Here is a 24,538-nt window from a genome sequence, read left to right on the forward strand (position 1 = left end):
AAATCGTATAGACCTGACCAATGGAGTAGTAATTTGAATAAAACATTTTCATCAGCCATTTTTTACCGCTCTCGAGAGAACGGAATTTCAAAATATCCATTATAGTTTAATCGCAATGCTGAGAACGGTTTTTTCATGTATTTATCTAAAATTGGTTAACCATCCGTCAAAAAAGACAGCAAATTTTAGCTTCGATGCAAAGCGAGAAGGTATTTCATTATTTAAAAAGTCAATTAAATATGCACGTTATCACTTAAGTTTTAAACGTTTATAGAGTTCTGGGGAAAAAATATATACACATTTTAGTGTTATCTAATGTTGTAAAAAATAACAGTCTGACAGTGAGTACAGTGAAAAACGAAGCCCAAAAGAGGGCTACAAGTTTTTTTTCCTTGCAGAAATACAGTGCCGAAAATGTCAATATCGAAAATAGTATTCGACGAGTTAATCTTTTTGTCGACTACCTTAAAAGAACATTATCCGACATGGATTTTTTTTCAGTTCATTTTTTTATGAACACCTATGCTCTATGAAAACATATTGTGTATTATGTTATTTACAAGAAAAAAACTGTTTTTTAAATAAAACTATACTTTTGTTTAACACTTTTAGTTATTATTTGTTGTTTGTTTCTTTTCGTCACATCAGATAAATCTAATGTTACAATTAGTCGAATTTACACATACGTTTACCTATGTGTTTGTATTTTTCAATAAAAATACATTCAAAAAATATTTATATTGTCATCTTTGTTTCAGGAATAGTATTAAGTATTTTGTAGGATATAAGCAAAAAGATCAACTAGCTGATAATAATTTAAAGCGTTGACTATTTTATGTTTTCCAGTGTCGTTCATAGTAAATTTAGACGAGCATACATTGGTATTATAGTATGTAAAGTGTAAACATAAGTATACAAAATATTATACTCTTTCAAGGCGTTATGAAAAAACCAAGAAAACTATACAACAACAATAATTATTATTATTGATGATCATTCCTTGATTTTTCAATAATCAGGTGTGCAAAATACCTTTTTATTATACACAATAACACATAGCTACACTATATACACTATAATAAAACGAAAAATATTCTTACTAATAATTTATTCGTTTGCATAAGTACCACGGCTTACACTTTTGAAACAATTTTTAAAAAACAACCATGAGACATCAGAAAGCCACAAAAATAAAATAAAAAAAGTAACATCTGATGAAATATTTACCAAGTTTTTTTGTGTTAAAGGTAAAATTTTTCTATTACGCACTTTCAAAGTTCGGTTTCTTTTTACAGCTAGTAAAAACTAAATATATTAGTGACTTTTTCGTATTCTCGCCAAACTGTAAAGAGGCCCCACTGTCGTATTTTTTTTTATAGATTGGCATATAATATAAAAACAAAAAGCCATTGAATTCTAATCTGTCCACAGTGAATATTTTGGAGATATTTCTAAGTAGGTTGCAATTGGATTTCTGCCTTGAAAAAAATCCCCAAAAAAAATCGAATATCTGAAAAATCTTGTTACAAAGTTACTTTGGGGATTTTTGTGTAGGTTAAGTTGCCTATCTATTTTTTTCAGGGCCTTAAACATTTCTGGTATATGTATTTGGTTTTTTATCGTCGTTTTTATATTAAACATTTTTTAAAAAATGTATAGCACTTTTTTTTTGTGTAACGTTACTCTAAATATATGAGTATGGGCTTTAAAAATACTTACTTAAGAATTCGTTAATCAGGCTATAAAATATTTGACTAATGATGAAGTGATCTGCAAATTTAAAACCGATGTGGTTAGGATTTTTTTTTGTTTTGTCGTATTATAACCAATCTATAAATTATTAATAATTTATGTACATACACCAAAAGTACTTGTTGTGACTAAAAGTTGAAACGCTTGAAAAATTTTAACGGGTAATCGAAGAAATAAATATAAAAAAAAAATCTCTTAATAAATTAATAGTGTTGTACATACAACAAACAAAAATTGTCATTGATCGTTATTATTATTTAAATACCTATTTGTTTTATTTGAATAAATATTCTTTTAATTTTTCAAATAACTTAAGTGTGTAATTTGGGGTAAATATATATATATATTTCATATAATTCGTTATAAAGATTATTTAATTTAAAAAATATATATTCGAATAGTTTTTCATTTGAATATTACGAGGCACGTCCAGAAAGTAAAGATACAAGCCCCCCCACGGCCGTAGGAAATATTTCACGAGAAAAATCCCTGTGACCAAAGTTTTCAACGTACTTAAATCATTTTGGTCTTATTTCGAAGGGGAGAAGTTAAGCTGCACGACAATGTAGCCGACATAGCGAAAAAATATTTCTTACGGCCGTGGGGGGGGGGGCTTGTATCTTTACTTTGTGGACGTGCCTCGTATGTTATTTAGAAAAACAATGCATTCGAACAAATGCTTAAGTGAGTGGAAAAACATGAAATGCCTGTGTACCATTTTTTCCATTTTTTTTTTTAATTATAAATAATAGTTTTTTTTTTTTTTTGTATTATTAACCATACATAATATAATTATTGTGGACACATATCGTTAATGCTTTATCAGCAAAGTAAAAATGTGCTGAGATTTGTAGTTGTGCTAGCCATTTTGCGTTTTAAATATTTTATGAGAGACAAACCGTTTGTAATTTTTCATTAGTGTAGTTGGTGTATTCAAGTTTCCAGGCATAATAAGTGAACGCCATTATATTATTTTAGCATCTATTGAAGTACAACGTAGTGGACTAATACATTTTTTTACAAAAGTGATTGTTTATCTATTGCTTTGCTTTAAACTGCTTTAGGTTATTTTCTCTCAGCATCATAATATTATTACAAATGCCCGTTTTGACCACTAAAATTAAATCTACACTTAGAATGTGTTAATAATTCGACTGGACTTATGTAGGTGCTACAAATAACGAACACACATTGGCTACCAATTAATGTAAAACATTAAATTATTATTAAATATAAATGTAAAATAAAACGTTGGCAGCATATCAAAAAGTATAAAGAGTTTTTTCTCAAAAAACCCATTTCCCGAAAATTAATTAAAACAAATATAACTCGGCCAATTTTCAAGATAGGAGAACGATTCTTGTCTCAAAATTATCAGGATTTGGAATGACTCAAAATTTTCTTTTTGCGACAAGAGGTCCCTTTTCTCTTTTCACCTCACATAAAGTACAATATTTAATTTAACTAATAATAATGGTCATTGGTGATGTATATAAATTGGAAGTATGTGTTGTCGAAAAATATTCAACGAGAAAAAAAAAATGTTTGAATAAGATATTGTTAATAACGTTTTTTTTATCGGAGTTCATAACATTGTCCTTATAAAGGAAGTAAAGCATAAAAAGTATTGGACTGAAGTAATATTATAGCAGTATAATAGCAATACTATATACCAACTAAAATCTACATTTCAGATTTATAATTTTTCATAGAAGTATATTATTAACTTTTTATTTATTACTTAATCATATATTATCTAATCGAATATTATGATAAAAAATTTAATCTGTTTTTAATAAAGAAATAATTGTATTCTTTATTGATGTCTTCCAATTATAAAATACCTATGTTATCTCAAAAATATATTTTTTTAATTAAAAAATTTAAGTACTACTACTATTTGTATTGCTTATATGAGAAAATGTATACATGGCTTACGATTCGGAGATTTTCTAACTTACAACACAAATAATTAATTATACAATGAACAGACCTAATTAGTAATATACATATCTATTGTATGATTGGTAATTAGTATATAGATACGAATTTGTTATTAAAATCATTTGGGTTATAATGCAACTAAAATGTTGTTATCATTTATTCTGAAGAATATTTGGTTTATCGAGTTAATGAAAAATAATTGTGTTGCTTTTAATAAGATTAAAATGTGCGTATAAACAGTTAATGTTTGAAATATTTCATGTGTATCATTTTGTTTATAATTTTCTATTGCCGTACCTAGTTGGCGTGTTGAGTGTTAATTAGGTTTAAGTTTCAAAGTTTTTGAAAAACAACGATGTGAGCAAACAAATTATACACAAACTTGACTGCGAAACTACTTTGTAAAAATGTAATATCACTTATTTTTTCTTTTAGTGAAAAGTTTCTGAAATATATATCTGTGTTTCGGGTAAAAAAAGGGCCTGTGTACTGCACCAAGTTTATTTATTAAGATTATTACACCTGTCATTTTTTAGCAAATATTCTTTACACCGGTAAATGTGTATGATATAAATAAAAACACATTCCACAAAATCACAATAGAAAATATTTGGTTTATGAAGTAACCAATTATCGGATATTCAGACTTACATTCAATTATTAAGTATACTATGTATATGTTGTGTAATAAATACAATAAATATTGTTTGATAGAAAGTTAAAGAAATTTGAAATATTTAAATGTAAAAAAAAAAAATGGCAATACTCAATTGTTTCAATTTAAAAATCATTAGGTTTAAAATGTAAAGTAGACAAAAATCGGTCATTTAGTAGAGTAATAATAAAAAATGTTTTTCGATCAATTATTCTATTGCATAATATGACATTTAATAAATATATTATTATTAAGACAGTATAATTATTACATAAAGACAAATGACAATGATGACAATATGAATGAAGGCGCAATGTTGTATACCAGTGGCGCACGTCCTATAGGCTATAAAATATAGTTGCCAATCCCCGCCATTTATTACACTAACCTTAATGCACAACATGATTGAATGGAAGCCGTTTGAATTTTAATAAATGTTGTCATCCAAGACAAGTGGTTATTCGTTGTATGTGTGCGTTCTGTTCACAAGTTAGAATATTGGCGTAGCAAATTTTATTTCCATACAAGCTGATTTGAAGTTTTTGAAACTATATAGCGTATAGGATCAGATAGACGTAAGTGTATTTAAATACCTACTTTTTGTAACACTAAAACCATTTATTTTTATAATTTTTGGTGGTGATTGCGATTTACCATTATTATTTTGTCGTTTAAGTATTTGCCTAGTGAATGAAAAATTGCATCGGTACTTATAAATATACGTATTTTATAAAATAATTTTGTAGATTTTGGATAAAATATTTTTTCCTTTGTAAATACTATTAATCCTATTAATGATGATGTGTAAATAAACTACATTAATTCTAAATTTCAGTTTTCACTAATTCTAAAAAATCGTCTTAATAAATTTAATAATTTAAACGCACCTTTATTTATTTGGTATCATTTATTTAAATAATTATATGCCGAGTTAATCTTTTGTAACTCTGTACACATATCTTGACATTTAGTGTCTTGGAGATGGTCTATTTTTAATTGGTTTTATTTAGACAATACTGGGCAATCACATGCTGGAGTGTTGTGAGAGAGTGCGTTCAGAAAATTCGATCATTAGCGAGTGTGATTTGAGATTTCTGTTACAAATTGCAATTCAATTAACATTAAAAACGTATTGTTTACTTCATTGAATTATACAATGGTTAAACAAATTAATTTTATTAAAATGTTGTACATTTTTTTATTGTCTTTTATAGTTATCTATAAGCTTTATAACTATATTTAGTATTACTAATGTCATATGTATAATGTGATAGAGTATAACTAATTACAAACATCAAAATTAAATACCAAAAATATTTGAGTTAACTCATATGATAAGCATATGCTCTTAACATCCACTCGTTTAGCAAGTGAAGGGCACAGGGGAAGAAGGGTGGTCCATTTATGAAATTTTTTTATCCAAATACTTTTTTTATCAAGACATGCCATTAATTTTTTTTATTTTATGTCAATAGATTGTCTAAATAAATACATTTTTCAGTAGAATAGCACTTAATGTGATTTTTTTTGTTCTAATGCAAGAGGTAGAGGAATTCACAAACTTCGTTTTCGCTATACTCTAAAATGTTCATACATGGACTACTACCCTTCTTCCCCTGTACCCTTCAAGTGACCTACCGACACTCTCTCTGGTTCAATATGTAACCTACCTGGGGTTTTTTTAATATTAGGTATACAAATAAATAATTAATATAATTATCAATGAGAGTCGTTTTATTGTATATATTTACTGCTTTCTTATCGGCCTGTAACCGATAAGTAAACCGGTATAGATGTGCTATGCAGTAATTGAATGCATAAGGCCAGTATTTAAAATAAAAATTGTTCGAATAATATATGGTGTAACTCCAGATACGTTGTATTGTCATTTGATTGAAGTATGGTCATAGGCGCAATTTCAATCAAATAACTGGGGGTGCTTAAGCTGAAAGCTCTGCATTTTTTAGGTATTTCAATTTTTATTTTTATTTGAAGTTAATGTTTTTTTTAGCAAGGATGTTTTATATTAATTTAATATTTAACACTCAAGTTTTAATTTAATTTTTTAATTTTAAAGTAGGTATGAGTAATACAAATAAAGAACTGTAAGATAAAAAGAAATGTTTTCCAGGTGTTTCTTATTTTATTGAAGTGGTATACGCCTTTCAGATTTAGCAAAATGATTAATAACTGCGTTTCTATTTATTGATGTTGTTAAATAATTTCCAATGTAAAGTATGGCCAAGTCTGTTAATCTTTCCTGCCCCATCGATACCCTTAGCCAAGTTTTTATTCTCCTTGAAGTCAGTGTGGCCTAATCATGTGAAACATAGGAGAATTCAATTGTCTATATTCAGTTAGTTTGGCTCCCTGTTGCAAAAAGAAATATAAAATATGACAGTCGACCTTTTCGTCGGCTTACCTGTGTATTTTTTTTTTAAAGTTTCACTTCTGGTTTTTTTGTGGTATAATCGGGTTCCGTAGAAGATAAAACAGGAAATAAAAAATAATAAATACTGTTATCAACTCTACAAAAAAGTTTTTTTTTATTACACATTTTTAAAAGCAGAGTTTTTAATACATAAACACGAACAATTTTAGAGGGTGCTAATACACCTCAAGCCCCCCTCCCCAAATTCCGCCTATGAGCATGGTATAGACTATAGGACAAAAAAAAAAAATAACAAATTTTTATTATTTTTAGTAGACATTAGACAAGTTTATTGTAGTAAATTGTAATAAGTTATTAAATGTGAAATTATAATATTAAGAAAAATTACACAAATGTTTTAATGACCTAAAATAAATAATATTTTTTATATATTAATTTTTAACGCTTAGTAAGTGTAGTAGGACACTGTTAAAAAAATGTTGGGCACCATTTTTCTTGTAGGCCATCTGCTAAACGAATGCCTCTTTTTGACAAATTGGTATACCAAATAAAAGTAAAAAACAAATAGTTTGATTTATTATTTTGTTTTTTTTTTTTTGAAAGTCTATAGTAGCATACTATAGACTTTCAAACTATAAAACAAATGTAGTTAAATCAAGATAAATAATATAACAGCCGGTTTACATATTTACTCTATAAACTTTTTACTTGCTTATTTAATATTTACCAATCATAACATTATGCTTTACTGTTTATTTACAAAAAAAATCAAAGATAAAACCGTTTTCTAGAATCTCAACCAATTTAAAATGTTTTGATCAAATTTTATAAACTTGTTTGATGACCGATTGAGATAGCCCAACCTACATTAATTCAAGTATCATTAGAAATTAAAAATATTATCATTTCTTTTTAAATTAACAAAATGTTCTTATAGTTTAAAGAAACTTTTTATAATAATATTCAATAAATGCTAGTGAGAATACGTTTTTTAAGTTCTGTCGAAAAAAAATTGAAAGGCAACATTTTTTTTTTAATTAAAAAAAAAGAGAGTTTTAAAAAGTATGTTTTATCTAATCGTACACAGGAAGGTTGCAAAAAAAAAATTGGTACATCGCAACGTGTAGGATAACATATTCTATCAACGTCCGACACGCCCACGTACCTACTAACTTCTGATATGTGTTACTTTTTTAATATTATGCATTTGTGCCGACTATGATTTTTATAATAATAATATCAGAAGCAGAAAAAATGTTACGCCATAAAATAATGTAAATGTATTTTAAGGGTGTTGTTGTTGCTAAATATAAGACATGCAATTTCTATTTATTTTTAATTATTATTTTTTGGTAGACATTCCGGCATAAAATTAAGTTAACCTAAATAATTATGATTGATATGCATTAAAGCCTCTTTTTTGACATTTTCATGTCTTAGCTCTGGCACATAACCGAAAAAAGTGTTACCAAAAAAGCGTTCTTTACAAAAGCGTTACAGGGGGTAGGAGATATGAGGTGGGAGATATGGGGTGGGAGATAGGGGTAGGAGATAGGGGGTATGAGATAAGGGTAAGTGATAGGAATAAGCGATATGTTGTACGTTCAACGTTCAAATTAGAGCTAAATGATAAATTCATAATAGTTTAAGGGCCCAAATTCTCTATGAATTGTTTAAGCCAGATATTAAACACTACAATATTAGCCAGAAACTTGATGTTTTAATGTACTAGCTTGTTACTGCTTCTTAATATACTATATCATTATCTATAATTCCACCACTACTCAACATTTATTCGGTACTTCAACGAGACATGAAAATGTTTTTCTTTAATATTGCCTTTACAAAACTCCTTAAAACAGACCGTATAAGGGGAACGGAAAGCGTTGTTTATTAAGGGGCAAAGGATAGGCAATATTTGACAGAAATTGTTCCAATTTTATTAGGTCATGCCATTTTTCCATTTATCATATGTCTACCTATTTCAAGGCGAACACATATTACATTTTTCTAATTATAATACTTTTAAAACGATTTGATTGATTTGATGACGGAAGTTTGATAACAAATGACTTTCGTAGCAGTCATTTTCTGGCGTATTTATTGGACAGATATCAAGTTTTTTTGTTTTTTGCAAAGCTTACTATTTTTTCTGTGGGGGCTAAAAGGCCGATTTTTGATTTAGAGGTTAAAAAAGTAGCTAGATGTATTAAAAAACACTATGGTTAAAATGGTTATAAATATTTTTTTAAAACAAAAATAAAAAATCGGCCTTTTAACCCCCATAGAGAAGATGTTAAAATATAAAACAAAAAAAAACTTTACTTATTTAAATAATATATAAATCATATTTATTATCATAATTATGTAAGTAAAATAACTTTGTATTGTAATTTTTACAGGTCTCGTATTATAATCTACATCGTAAGCTGAAAAATGAATTCGTTGATTCAAGTCATCAATAAGCTTCAGGAAGTCTTTTCGGTAATTGGTCAACATGACATTAATTTACCACAAATCGTTGTTGTCGGAACACAAAGTTCCGGTAAAAGTTCAGTTTTGGAGAGTCTTGTTGGACAATCGTTCTTACCACGAGGAACTGGCATAGTCACTCGAGCGCCATTGGTGCTTCAAATGATCAAGTATACAGACAAACAGCGTACGGACATAAGAAATAGAACAAAAATTGAAAATCTAAATCAGTGGGCAGTATTCCATCATAAGCCGAAAGAAATATTTTACGATTTTGACTTAGTACGGAAAGAAATTGAAATAAGGACAGATCAACTGGCAGGTTCCAACAAAGGAATCACACATGACCAAATAATATTAAAAGTCTATACGGATTTATTCGATCTCACGTTTGTAGACTTACCGGGTATTACCAAAGTTCCCGTGGGCGATCAGCCTGAAGATATCGATGAGCAGATACAAGCCCTCATTACTCACTATGTGGAAAAACCCAATTCCATAATTCTAGCAGTTGTCACAGCTAACACTGACCCGTCTACTAGCGAAAGCTTAAAAATAGCTAGAAAAATGGATCCAAATGGCCAAAGAACAATAGCTGTTGTTACAAAATTGGACCTCATAGACAAAGGCACATTACAGGACGCAGCTGAACTACTGTGTGGTCGCAAGATTCCCGTCAAACTAGGTATCATAGGCGTCGTAAATAGAAGCCAAAAAGATATAAACGACAACAAGCCGTTAAAAGAAACGATTAAGTCTGAAAAACAATTTTTAAAAGAAAATTATCCAGATATTTACAAAAAACACGGTAACTCGGCTTTAGCGAACACTTTGCAACAGATATTAATCATGCACATTAAAGAAACATATCCGGTTTTGAAAAAAGAACTAGAAAATATGAAGACCACGCTGGAAGCTGAACTGATGAAATTAAAAACACCGGACAGCAATGCGTCTTTTATCCTTGGGATATTGAAAGACATAAATAAATCTTATTGTGATACTATTAACGGTAACCGAAAGGATATTTCGGAAAACGAAATTACAGGTGGCGCCAAAATTTCCAGCATCATTAATAAAAATTACTTGAAGGTCGTAGATGATATTGATCCATTAATTGACTTGCCAGAATCAAAAATCAGCAATATTCTGTTAAACGCGGCTGGAACCCAAAAAAGCTCTTTTGTTAATGAAAAAGCGTTGCAGAATATGATCAGCCGTCAATTGCAATATCTAATTGAACCGTCATTAAACATTGTTGATCTTGTCAGTGGAGAAATGTTGAAAATATTTGACACAATTGATAAAAGTATATTAGATCAACTAGCAAGATTTCCTATATTAAACTACGACGTAAGTATTTTACATTAAAATAAAAATATATACAATTATTTTAAGACCATCAAACATTGTTAAGCTCAGTAATTTGTCCATAATTAATTTTCGCAAGGTTATAAATTGTTAATGTTTGATAAAAAAAAATATATTCCTTTAACTTTGAATTCTAATAATTTGTACAAATAAACTTGTAAAATTAGTACTCAAGCATTTTAAGAATCACTTTTATTACTTCTTTAAAATAGTTTAAAAATAATGGTTAAATGATGTAAATCAGTAACTCTCTTACATACCTAATAGCTATAACATTTCACCTTAAAAAATAATAGTTTAATTCCTAGGAGATAAAACTCATTGTTAAAAAATAAAAGTATTTTATAAATCTTTTTTTATCATTAATGTATAGGAGGAAGACTACCAAAAAACTGAATCAAATATTTATAAATATATAGAAAACATTAGTACCTATCAATAATTATTGGTTTGTTTTTTAACTTTAGAACATTTTCTTTTGTTTTAGGTCCGTTCAGTCTTGGACAACATGCTAGAGGATACTTTGATTGCTATAAAAGAATTCATTAAATCATACATCGATACACAACAAGAATGTATAAACACTTCTAATCCCGATTTTATATTTCAGTTGGTAAAGAAAAATGAAAAAGTAAAAGATATGTACGTTACACAAGTCGTAAAAGTAGATTCTTGTAATAAACCGTATTATCCAGATAATGAAAAAGAGCAGGAAGAACAAAAAAAACAAATATTATTACAAATGTTGTCAGGGATTAATGACTTAGACCAATCATTAGAAACATCAAAACAGGTCAAACTACATCAAAATCTAACACAATGCTATTTCGATTTTATAAGAAGAAATGTCAGAGACTTTGTGCCGAAGAGAATACAACACAAGATGGTTGATAATATATTACTGAACTTCGATAAGTATATGATCGTTCACGTATTTGAAAAGTATTTGATCGAAAACAAGTTTGCCGAAATACTTATAGAAGAAGAGGGTGTAATTGAAGACAGAGAATTGGCTATGAAAAAATTAAATGCAGTTAAAAGTGCATTGAAAGTAATGGTGGACATTCAACTAATGTAATATTGTACAAAATAGTGCATTTAAAGTAAAAATATTATATTTTGTTTGTGGAGTTGAGAGTTAAGATTGTTTTTTTTTTTAATATAATTAAGTTTATAATGGTATTTTTTAAAAAATAATGTAATTATTTTTCACTAAATTACCACTCATTTTTTTATGTTGTTTAGATATTTTGTAAAGTTTTTCAGTAAATGAGTTTTGATATATTACTAGTATTTAGAATACTTTTCAATGAAGTGTTTGGATGGTATATTACTGAACTTCGATAAGTATATGATCGATAACGTATTTGAAAAGTATTTGATCGAAAACAAGTTTGCCGAAATACTTAAAGGAGAAGAAAGTGTAATTGAAGATAGAGAATTGGCTATGAAAAAATTAAACGCAGTTAAAAGTGCATTGAAAGTAATGGTGGATATTCAACTAATGTACTACTAATGTTCAACTATTGTAACTAATATTGGAATTTTTACAAAAATGTGCATTTAAAGTAAAAATGTTATATTTTGTTTGTGAAGTTGAGACTTAAGATTGTTGTTTTTTTATATAATAACTAATGGTATTTTTTTTAATAATTACTTCCATGAAAGTATTCTAATTTCGAGTTCTTTGTAATGTTTAATATAATTATTTTTCACTAAATTACCATCCATTTTTTTACGTAGTTTAGATAATTTTGTTAAGTTTTTCTGTAAATAAGTTTTAATATATTACTAGTATTTAGAATACTTTTTCAATGAAAGGTTTGGATGGTATTTAAAAATGTTTTCTAAATGTAGTTTAAGTTTTAAATACCAAGAGTCTACAAATATTTTTTTTCGGCATTAATTATTATAATAATCCAATGTAGACCAGAGCTCTTATTTCTAAAAAGTAAATCTAATCAATGTTGATTGTTTTTTCTCATTAAAATTTTTGATAATATGTTTAATAAGTTTATTGTAAAATGTTACAGTATTTTGTTATATTCATCACATCTATGTCATGACATGAGATATACTTGTAATTGTTATTAATTACTATGTTTTTGTTTTAAATGTATTTGAAAAATATCTAAATTGTTTTATGTACACAATTTTTTTTTATCCCAAATACCAAGTTCAAAAGTAATTTTTAACAGATTGATTAAAGTATAGATAATTTTCTATAATGGCAGTAATGTAAAACATCGTTTTTATAAATTATCCTTAACTCATTTTTTTTTTAATTATTGCTTTATCGTTCTAAAACTTTTGAATCTAGAATAAAAGCCGCAATCGTAGATAAATACTAATTTGAAACTAGAATGATAACTTATGATAAAACGTGAAGGCAATGGTATCGGCTATTTTTGTGCCAGTGTATTTCCAATATCTAAATTGTTTTATGCACTTGCCTACATATTATTAAACAATATCAACTTTTGTAAAAACTAAGAAGTATTGTGTTAACGTTCATGTTTTAAACTTTCTTTCAATAGGTAAAAAAATGTTGACTTCAGATTATATTTCAAAATAGTTTAGCAGCAATACAGTTATCACAACACAATGATATTGCATTACCGATACATAACTAACTGTTATAATTATTTGTGTTTTGAAAGAAACTTAGAACTTGGAACGAATTAGAAACTCATTGTCGAGCACATACACAAATTATTGTCAGGTACATGTACGTTCGATAATAGAATATTAAAAAATATTAACATAGACTTACAAAATAGCTTTTATTGTATTCACGAGCTAAGTGCATACTATAGAGTAGGTCAAACGAGGAAATCGAAGAAATCACGTGAGAGTGCATAATTGTCTTTCAAAAAAAAAAAAGATAATAACAAAGATAGATTCGACTGACTCTCGTTGCCGTCTGTGCACGTGTAAATTACAAATGTATTTCCGGATTTCCGGCAACAATAAGCACTGCCCACACTCCACTGTATATATATATATAATGTAACACTAAAGCACGTAGGTATATTGTAATTGTTATTAGGTACATCCGTACTTAGGTCCGCGTGTGAGAAAACAGTAATTATAACACTAATTACACTAATAGTGTATAATATTACTTATAATTATTTAACCAAAACATTTTTTTGTGGTTTTCATAATATATTATACAGAAGAGCAAATTAAAATTCATATTTCACACTTGTTTTTATGAGCATTGAGCAATGTTGATTACCTAGCAACATGTATACATAATTATATATATGTTGTTAAAAAAAATTCCTTCAACTCGATTCGGATGTTAAGTCCTTTCCTAACAATTTTTGTAGTATATTTTTTAACGACAAAAGTCTTGACGTATATTAAAAGACAAATGTTCTTTGTTCTGACGCTGAAAGAAATTTAAGAATTAGGATAGGTAGTTAAAATTTTAGTAGAAAAAATATTATAAAACGATTTATGAAAGGATTTAACATCCGATTCTATGTACACGACTTACATGTAAAATACAGTATAGTATTACAAGCACGAAAGGTTAATTATTACCACTTGACACTTTATACCTACAGCTCCCATTTAAGAGTTAAACGATTAAACATAGTTAAACGCTTGTTAAAAAAAAAAAAATGTATTTTTTAACGAGATTTACACGCAACTGTACAAATTTAAATTTCAACATTTATATTATGGTCAAGAAGAACATTGTATTTTTATTTTTAAAAAATGCAATCTACACAATCATCTTGATAAAGTAATAACTAAAATAAGAGACCTATAAACTCTCCTTTCTCATATTATTTCTTCTGTTACCATTTAAAATTTGACCATTACTTTATATAGATCGAGTTGTTTCCTAAACAACAGGCGGATAATAAGTCAAACTGTATCAAATAGTGTTAGAAAAAATGGCGATTGTGACAGAAACTCAAAAGACAGTTTGCGGTTAAAATCATGTTAGTCGTTCGGATGTGGTCAATTTCTAAGTAATGGTGTGCTAGATGCTTCCCTGTGCGTTTTCCACAGGAAAATACCTAAAAACCCTTAAATCACACTCGGAAAAAATAGTTAAATAAAGTTGAAATTTTAAAAATCAAATTTAAAAAAAATGTTAAAACCAAAATATCAAGTCGATTGACAATAATAAATTGACAAGTTGAGAGCTAATCGGCTCTCCGACTTTAATAGAAGTACAGTCAGTTTATATTACATTTATATTGTTTGCACTATTGAAGTACACAAGAGTAATATTACATTTTATAATATGTTGGCTATAGTATTACATATTTAAATATTGTGTACTATTAATATATTCTCAATAAAAAACGTTTTACATGCAAATTAATACAAAAATGTACATTGTTAAGTCCGTTCGAGTACCAGGAAAAAGTAATAGTTGGTACATCGTACAGTCGACTGTCCACTGATTTTAACATAAAAAAAAATGTAAGATAATATTAAAAATCCTAACGTCTCGTTCCAATAAACACCGAGTTAATAGAATTACACCTACAACCTGTACCGACCACGATTATCTACTTTGTAAGTCTACAGTCAAGTAACAAAAACCGCCTTACCTTATTCAATGTGTTTTTATTTACTTAAGATAAAGATAAATCGCTAAATAGTAACGGAGTCCTGAATAACTTCACAAACAACACTCACGTTTTTATATAAAAAGATTTATGTATTTTTTCCCTTTAAACAAAACTGCTTTAATTTATTGTTGAAGATTTGACATTTTATTAAACTTTTTCAATCCTTAAAAATGTATTTTGACTTTTTTTTCGAAAATAACAAATACTAAAACGAACAATGAAAATATTTTTTTCCACAATTTATTTATTAAAAAAAAAAATGTAATAATATATTATCCGAAAGGCATAAGTTTTACAATAATGTTTTTTTAGGCTAAACTCAGTGTTTAAAATACATTTATTATTTGGTATTGCATTATTTCTAATGACTGAAACCAACAGTGATTTTGGACTGAATTTAACACCTATGAAGTGCATAATAATATTTTATTCAAAGAATCCTTAATGAGAGAAAAGCCAAAATAATTGATGAATCTGTCTAACGGGATTTTAAAACTGGAAACATGTTAGATTGACGGCTTAACTATAAAACGGATTTTTTAAATGATTGTATACTCGAGAAAATTAAATTTTAAACACTCTAATATAACGGCTTGACTTTAAAAATAAACTATTTTACTATAAAATTATAATGATAGCATAATTAGGTAGTTTTATGGGAACTAAAAAATAATAATACGTCTATTTAAATACAAAAAAAAAAAATGTAGCTCTATAAAAATTAAAGTCTAAGTTACTTTGCTAATGAATCATACATTTTATTTTATTCGCCACAAAGTTACACAACGGTCGATTAAATAAGTATTTAAAATAATTAATAAAGAATATAAATTATTTTAAAAATAATCTAATGATAATTATTATTGTAATAGAAAAAAAGATTACTGGCAAAAATTTACTTACAAAAAATGTACCAAATGTATTTCAAAAATAACAATTAAAGAGGGCTCCGGCAATAATTGATTAAAAATCATTTGTAGATCAATACGATAAGTGACAAAAATAAAACAATATAATATGTAGTGTCTTTGTTTAGGCTAAAAATTATTTTTCTTGTTAATAACCATTACAGTACTGAATCATATTTTTTAAAAGAGTTCATTATCCTCATCCGTAATAATTTGCAGTATGAAAAAATCGCATTGGGGTTTTTCAATAAATGAACGCGTAAAGAATGTGATGCGGAACTGAATGATTTTTTTTTTTTTTTTAATACCATATTTTTTTTATTTCACTAATATTGTCAATACAATTGAAAATACGTCCACATTATTTCTATAATATAGCCGTAAGAAAATATATTGTATATTATACAAGGTGAATGTTTTCCACTCATTTTTTCAAAAAACAAATTTTGATTTCAGGGCTTCTCTTTGAAAACATTTTATTAAATTGATTATTACATCCATGTATCATGTATCATAGTTTTGAATTGTATTATTATCCCAACATTCACATTTTATATTTTAATTCAGACATTTTTTTAAACTTTTTTAAGTGCTCTGTGCTTGTATTCAAGATAAAATTGAAGTTGTCTAAAAAACCCCGACTATAGAACCTAGTTAAAGCTCTTTTCTTTATAACGGTGTCAACATTTTTTTTTTCTATGACCATTTCGCTTTGACCTACAGGCTTTTCTATAAACACGTTTTACGATTATTTTTAATATCAAAGTAATTTAATTATTTAAAACTGTTTATCGACCAGTCAACGTTAATTAAATTAAATTAATAATAAAATATGCCCGTTATCATCGTTAACTTCGCAAGATGATAGATGTTTGGAAAAGTACCAAAAAGGTAGAAGTATTTTAAAATTATAAATTATTTTGTAAAATAAAACAAACTAAAACAATTTTCTAACTACAATTTTAGTTTTTTTAAAACATTGGTATCATCATCATCGTGTAGTTTGACAGGCCTTGAAGGCCTCAACGCTGCCATCATAAATGCACGACTAATAATATTTACATTTAATTGTTTACCTATCCTAAAATTAACTTAAGACATAGTAATATGTTATATATTAGGTAGTGGATTTTTAAACTATAGAAGATAAAAATAATATTACATTACATCTATTTATGGAAGTATCAATATGTACCTAATGTATCTATCAAACATATTAGACATTTTACAGATAATATGGGAAATTAAAACATATTATGTTACATATTTCTCAATCTTGTTTTTAAAAATAGGTATATAATACAAATTTACATTTACATAGGTTAGGTCGTTTTCTTGTGAAATGCGATGATTTAATATTATTATAAAAATCATGTTAAGCTTATACAAAATACATGTTTTACTAATCTGCGGTTACTGATTTAGCTATTTTAAATTTTAATTAACGAGTTCTCGGTAATATCGTATTAACTCGATGATACCTATAACATAACATATAATATATATTATTTTTAAACGTGTTCAGTGCCCTAATGAAATTTATTATTTAAGATACAATCATTATTATGCATTGCTCTCTTCTTATTATGACAACGTTTATGAACTTGTCCTTTTGAAAATCGAACAAGACGTCGTCGAAACGGTTATGGAAAAAATATAACAAAAAAAAATATTAATATTTCGTGTAATTCGAATGGATTGTGATGTGATCTTTAGCCGTCTGGGATTAAGAATAAACTCTTTTCTTTCCAGCCATGCACAAGTTGCCGTCGTTGTATCATGTTGTACTACAAAGAGTTTACTTTTTTTTTAAATGTACAAATTAAATTAATTGCGCAGAAATGTTCCTAATCGCGATTAGGTTTTACATAATATAATAGCGGTTTCAAAAACCGAATGAGAAAAACAATTATTCAACTGACGGTTTGCATTTGTTCTCACAGCGATAAAGTTCTTTTTTTTTTCACGCTCGCTCAGACGATACGATTCCGGAACGGCTAAAATCGTCGAATGATAATTAAAAAAAAAAAAAAAACACCTCTGATCCTAGCGGTTATACCTATTACCCGGATACAATAGTGTATGCATTGTGGATATTGTAAATCTCATTTCGACCGAGTAATACTACCGCTACTACCGAAGTCACCGAACTGTCGAGGTTAGGTTAATAATACAATATTGTCAAGTACAATAATTGGGCGAAAATACAAAAGGTCGACCGTCCGACCGAGCAGATCCGACCGTGAAAAAGCTGTTGGTGATAAAATAATACCCGCTATTCTGTACACGGATATAGCTAGTGCTATACCGTGTTTTTTTTTTTTTTTTTAAAGAAAGCGAGACAAGAAAATTGACCGTCGGAAATGGGTTTGCGCGCAAAAAGAGTGCGAATCCAGGTCGCCGGATTATATAGTACTTTTGGGCGACGATAATGACCGTTCTTGTGATGACTTGTGCGTTTCACACGTGTGTCATTGTGTTTCGCCGACACGGTCAGAGATCACACACAGGACATTTACCATCGATACACACTGTAATATTATTATTATATTCTGGCAAATATATCGTTGCATATGCCGGCAGAGCACGTACGACCATATTAAACGATCGACCATCCGAAACCGCATTGATCAACGATCGCTCGCAAACGAAATGGCCGAGGGAAAGTCTAAAGGTTCAGATCATGCGCGATTAGCAGCACTATATTCTAAATAATTGAAGACTGTACTGTACAATTGAATTTATAGACTTCAATGCTGTGTGACTAGGCGAGGTAACCGCGGGAGTTAATAATCGTTTCCAACTAATCCGCTTCATCCCACGCTAAGTGTTCACGTCGAAATTGCTTTTTTCTCGGGCCACGATGCAATTTAAAGCAATTCGGTTAAATAAAAGCGAACATTTTGGAGAAAGCTTCGGCGCCGAGACCTGAGAAGGTATTGGATTTACAATGTGTGTGTGTGTGTGTGTGTGTGCAGGGTTAACTAAAAATATAAAACTACTAAATTACAGAATACAGCCTTTAATCAAAACGTTACCTACACCTGTACTGAAATCACCAACAATGTGTTATCGATATAGGACAACTCAACGCGTCGACCGTCTTTGCGCTGTTTACCTATTATTATTATTATTATTAATATTAATATGATAACAATCTTAAAAAAATAGCGCCCATCACAGAAAGGCTGCGACACGACACACGTTTAGCGTTGAATTTCAGTAGCCGTTTATACTGTTATACACCGTTTAACTGACGATTTTACGCGTTATGACATTGTACTTAACGAGTCGTTACAAATTAAACACAATGCTTCTTCATGTCATACTTTGTATGCGTTTCTAGTCTTGTTTAAAGCCATTTAGTTTACATTTTCAACAGTCTATTTGGAAATTACACAGTTAATTATCTGCAGCCATTGTCAGATCAGTTAGCCGGCAATCTTCTATGCACTATTATAATATGATATTATATTTATCTAATTAACATTGTCCGCGTACACTCAAATAGCCCAAATATAGTCGATTACATACAAAAATGTGTATTATTAAAAAAATCGCAAGCTTAAAAATATTAGGTGTCAATCAGCAAACGGTAAAATACATGGTTTCATGTACTTTTTGCCTCCTCTTCTACACACTATACATATCAGGTCATTTTATTTTACGCCGAATACATATAAGTTTGTTGGATTTCTTCAGTTTGGTTACAACGTGTTAATCATTTTCCAACCGTTTTATCTAAATTACAATATAGTGTTGTCTCGGTGTTTGTGTATCTCTAAATTCAAACACGTCTTGTTTTATGATCCTTTCCCAATCATTGGATTTATTGTTTTCAAATGTTTATTTATGGTTAACAGCATTTTTTTTTCGTCGCATTCCAAGTCTAAGTCTTTTTCCTTTTTCCTTTTTACAGATTTCAATATTTATCTTCTCGTTTTTCTCATATTGCTTCAGCGTACAAAACTTCTCACATGACTCATGAGTCATGAACATTGCTTTTTTTTTTCATGATACTAGTTTTCTACGGTTTCAGTGTTCTGGTAAAGAAACCGCGGCGCTCCAACGGTATTATATTTTAATGATACTTTTGAGATTTTCTCATGACCGCGTCTCACATAGTGTCGAAAAGTTTTAACCGCATTTTTCCGTAGCTACGCTGAATAGCGGATTTTTTTGGTAGAAATCCCACCGACCGCAATTGTTTCCAATTATGCAAACCGTAACATGATCTTATTGTCGCGTTGTCGTCTCATTAGATATATATTTTATATTTTACACGTTACCCATCAATTATAAAACACCGTCGCCGCGTAATATGGTGTAGATATATGGCCACGAGAGCAACGGTATTTGGCACCTACCGATTTTGGCCCGCCTAAACACTAAAGTTCACCACAATTATTATTAATGTTTTGTAAGTTACCTTGTAGAAACGTTGAAATATTGATAGCCACGTCTTCTCTTACTCTGTACTATCACGGGGTTCTACTTGGTCGGCTTTATGTTATACACTATCTAATTACAACTCAAAGGTTTCTATGTACACAAGATTGTTATTGCTTTTAATTTTTATAACCTCCATCGTGACATTTCATACTGTTCTAATTTGTTGTACTGCACTCGGTTTAAACTATACCTACTGTTTTTTTATGCTAAATATTAAACGATGGTAATATCTTAAAAAAGACTCATTTGTTCCATTATTTTTTCTGTTTGATCCATACTGCACGTATCTATGTATTATATTACAGTAGTAAACAGTAGACAGTACTCATGGTAGCTGTAAATCACCGAATCGCGGGTTCTGCGGCTCTGTGTGTATGACCGCGAAGACGGGTACCCATTGTCGTCGTGGTTATATGTGCAAGTATTGTTTTTTTTTTTTTTGTACCTATAATAATTCTACGGTATTTAATATTATGATCCGTGTACGACGGCTGTTAAAAACACACAATGGTACGGACCAAAATTCAATTTTACACTCACAATTACATGATTTTTTTTTTTTATATGTCACTCCTCTACAAATATCAAGTTCTGTTGATCTTAAACACTAAAGACGAACAGGGGGAAACATCAATAATAGCATATTGTAGTCAAAGACGTTGGAACGTGGAGGGCGGCATTTATCGAGAGAAACGAATTTAAGAAGGTGATATTCTTCAGTATTCGCCCTAAACTACAAAACAACATTTTTGTAATAAATATCATTAAGGCTGAAAACAATATTGTTGTACCTAACAAAAAAAAAATATAATAATAATCTGTCATCACACTAGATTAAAATCTAGTTCGCCGAAAGACTTGATCCACCGTTTCAAACTTAAATAACTAAACCGAACGATGACGAAAAAATGAAAACTGTTTATAATTTGTTTTAATTTCCTGTACCTATGCTATACCGTTATGGTATATATAGTGATGACTGGACAACAATAAAATTAATATTACACAAGTCGGAAGCGCGACCGTAAAGAGCATTAATCATAAAAGGATACAGTTATACAAAAAAAGCGGATTTTATACAAAATAACTATAATATTATCATCATCATCCACAGTACAACGACAGACAAACGAATAACAATGATTTTGATAATCTATAGTAAGTCTATAGTCTTGACGATTTTCATAATCTTTATGCCGGATAGGATGAATTTATATTTTGTAAGAAGTGACAATTAGGCTAAACACATTAACCGCGTCTGAAATGTCTATACTAAAAAATAGCAATAATTATTTACACATTGTTATTAAGTAAACGAGATGCGCTAATTTCTATAACAAAACACATTACCTACCTATATTTATTTCCGTTTATTAGTACGAATTTCGCGATCGAGATTTAATGGTTTGTTTTTTTTTATAATAATAGTTGGAAAGTCGAGTGTGTAAGTATTTTTCTAAAAAGAATGTATTTTTACAGTATACAAAACAAATTATGTATAATATATATATTTTTTGGTCTACTCAAGTAGCTATCTGCTACGTGCAAAATATTACTAGATGACACTTAACGCTTCATAGAATTTAAAAATATCATTAATTTTTCAAAACGAAAACGTTTTTAGAGTATAGCCATTAAGGTAATTTCATACGCCGGCGTAACCTGAATTTCAGATACCTGATATTATAATTCAAATATTCCACATAACTACCTACACTAAACCTATGATGTACAGTATAAAAACTACCATACTATTATAGTATACCAAAGTCGGGCATCGATTAAATTTAATGTTTAGATTACCCGATTTTGGTTTTTTACACGCTTTTCATACCGAAAAAAATGTATTAAATTTTCCTATAAAACACCCAAAAAATACCCAGACTTGACAAGTATTCGAATAAATGTTAAACATAGTATTTAAATATTTAGTTATGAATATAACTGTAATTTTATGATACGGGAGGGTTAAAACAATATAGTTGTGTAAGTCACATTTTTCGTAAAAGTTAAGTATTGTAAGCACATATCAAGAAGTTAATTCATCGAAAGGCAAAGTGAACCAAGCCGTAACTCATAAATTCTACCATCAAATGGTAGCACAATATAAGTTTATATATACTACTAGCACAATGCAAAAGTTTTTATTAAGCCTTTTAAACTAAGATTAATGTGACTTACACCACTAGGGTTTTAACCCCATCATGTCCAAAAATTTTAAAATACTGAAAATCCCGGAATAGAGTAAACCCCGTAATTCTAGTAAGCTAAATTATTTAAATATAATTGACAAAAAAAGAACAAAAACTATTATTTCTAAGAAATTATTAGCTAATAATCATTATACAGTTAAAGTAGTTTTTCCAAGAATGCTAGAAACTAATTTATAATTTACATCTCCTCCGTCATAAAGTAAATACTGTTTTTTGTCATTTCCGTTATTTTACCGGTGATTTGTGAACTAAGACTAAATTTAATTTTTTTGCCAAAAATAGTTGGAATTTTTAACATTTTTTATGTACCTACAAATTGCAATTTTTTTATATTGTGTTGATATTCGAGCGTGACTATTCTAATGGTGGTGTATACAAATTAACATGTTATGTGGTTGAAAATAAATACCTTAACGCCAACCATATTTTTATACACTTATAAACATGATACTAATTACTATAGTATTATATAATTGTATTAAAATAAAAACAAAAATTGTACTAAAAATAAAAATTTGACTTTTGGCGAAAAACTGATAAACTATAACGAGAAATAAAGTCTATATATTACACACAGCTTCAGAATAATTTTTCTTTTTAGTTTGTATGTTATATAAACGTTGTTACAAATATTATCAGCCAAACTTTATTTTTATTTTATTTCTTCCGCCAATTTAAAGTACAACAAGCTCTCTTTTAGTTCTATAATAAGAGGAGAACACAAACATTTCGAATATAAACTCCAACTATGTACTTTCCAACTTTTCATTACCCTGCATACATTATTTCAAGCACTAAAGCAATAAGCACCTACAATATGTATAGGACATATTTTATGCATGATGATAATTAGATAATAAATAAAATACATCACATCACATACCATTATACTTCATACACCATCGCCTTACCAAAAGTCTGTACGCTTTCATGATTAACTTTTTATTGTTTGAACACGACTAAGTTTCGTGATAAATTAAAAAGACAATTATTTTCATCGCCCACTTACTTGAAGTCCAACGCAAAACATATAACCCACATAATGTTTAACAATAGCTATAAATGGTTATGGATCACGTATCGTTAACGTGTTAAATGTATTTATAGTATTAAAGACAGTTATGTATTACAATATATATGTGTTCAACTTTATAGTTATACTTGAATCCAAAGACAATTTTTTGTAGAGCTGAATTTTAGAATGCGATTAAATTAAAACCCGGAAATTAGAATCAAAATCTAAATTTACAAATAATGTTGGATTTTAAAAAATACCGATTTTTCCCAACACTTATTTCAAATACTTTTCGATTGTATTTAAAATAAAAAAAACATTTTTTCTAATTACGAATTCTTAATTTTGGTAACATAAATACTTATAGTTGGTCAGTTGTGTAATTTGTAGTATATAAATTGCATTTGTGAAGTGGTTGGAACCATAAGGGTACATAACTATTTTAATACAGTACATGAATTCAAATTACCTAACAAAAAAATGCACTCGTTTTCTGTGAACTTTAATTCACGTCCCAACACCCGAATTGCTTTCTCAGTACCGGAAATAAATCTACGAATATATATATATATAATATGCTCTGTTGATATTTTAAAAAGCGCGTATATAGTGCAAAAATCGGAATTTCAATTAACCTAGAAGTTTCAAATTGAATCTTAATAGGCCCGGAACGCAGTGGCTCAAGTTCATTTTTTCCACTTTATCAGATGGGTATCGTGCACGGCCGTTGCCTGCCGCTTGGCCAACACCATTTATAATATAA

At 28.6% G+C, this 24,538-nt stretch overlaps 1 protein-coding gene across 1 annotated transcript; it reads left to right on the plus strand.

Moving 5' to 3' along the window:
* The first annotated feature begins 4,756 nt into the window (after positions 1-4,756).
* On the plus strand, positions 4,757-12,132 carry LOC126840381 (dynamin-1-like protein). The gene is made up of 3 exons (XM_050576065.1): positions 4,757-4,926; positions 9,146-10,568; positions 11,074-12,132. The coding sequence occupies exons 2-3, from the start codon at positions 9,180-9,182 to the stop codon at positions 11,662-11,664; spliced, it is 1,980 nt and encodes a 659-aa protein (XP_050432022.1). The 5' UTR covers positions 4,757-4,926; positions 9,146-9,179; the 3' UTR covers positions 11,665-12,132.
* Positions 12,133-24,538: the final 12,406 nt, after the last annotated feature.

The sequence above is a fragment of the Adelges cooleyi genome, unplaced genomic scaffold (genome assembly GCF_023614345.1).
Source record: "Adelges cooleyi isolate 19-005CV unplaced genomic scaffold, UGA_ACOO_1.1 ACOO_flye_CR_arks_rails_tigmint_CR_PRNA_376, whole genome shotgun sequence".
NCBI classification, from domain to species: domain Eukaryota; kingdom Metazoa; phylum Arthropoda; class Insecta; order Hemiptera; family Adelgidae; genus Adelges; species Adelges cooleyi.

What these genes read in the sequence shown, in the direction of transcription:
- LOC126840381 (XM_050576065.1), top strand. Translation starts at nt 9,180, where the DNA reads ATGAATTCGTTGATTCAAGTCATCAATAAGCTTCAGGAAGTCTTTTCG. An exon ending in TTCCTATATTAAACTACGAC is followed by an intron (nt 10,569 to 11,073) that starts GTAAGTATTTTA and finishes CTTTTGTTTTAG; the next exon opens with GTCCGTTCAGTCTTGGACAA.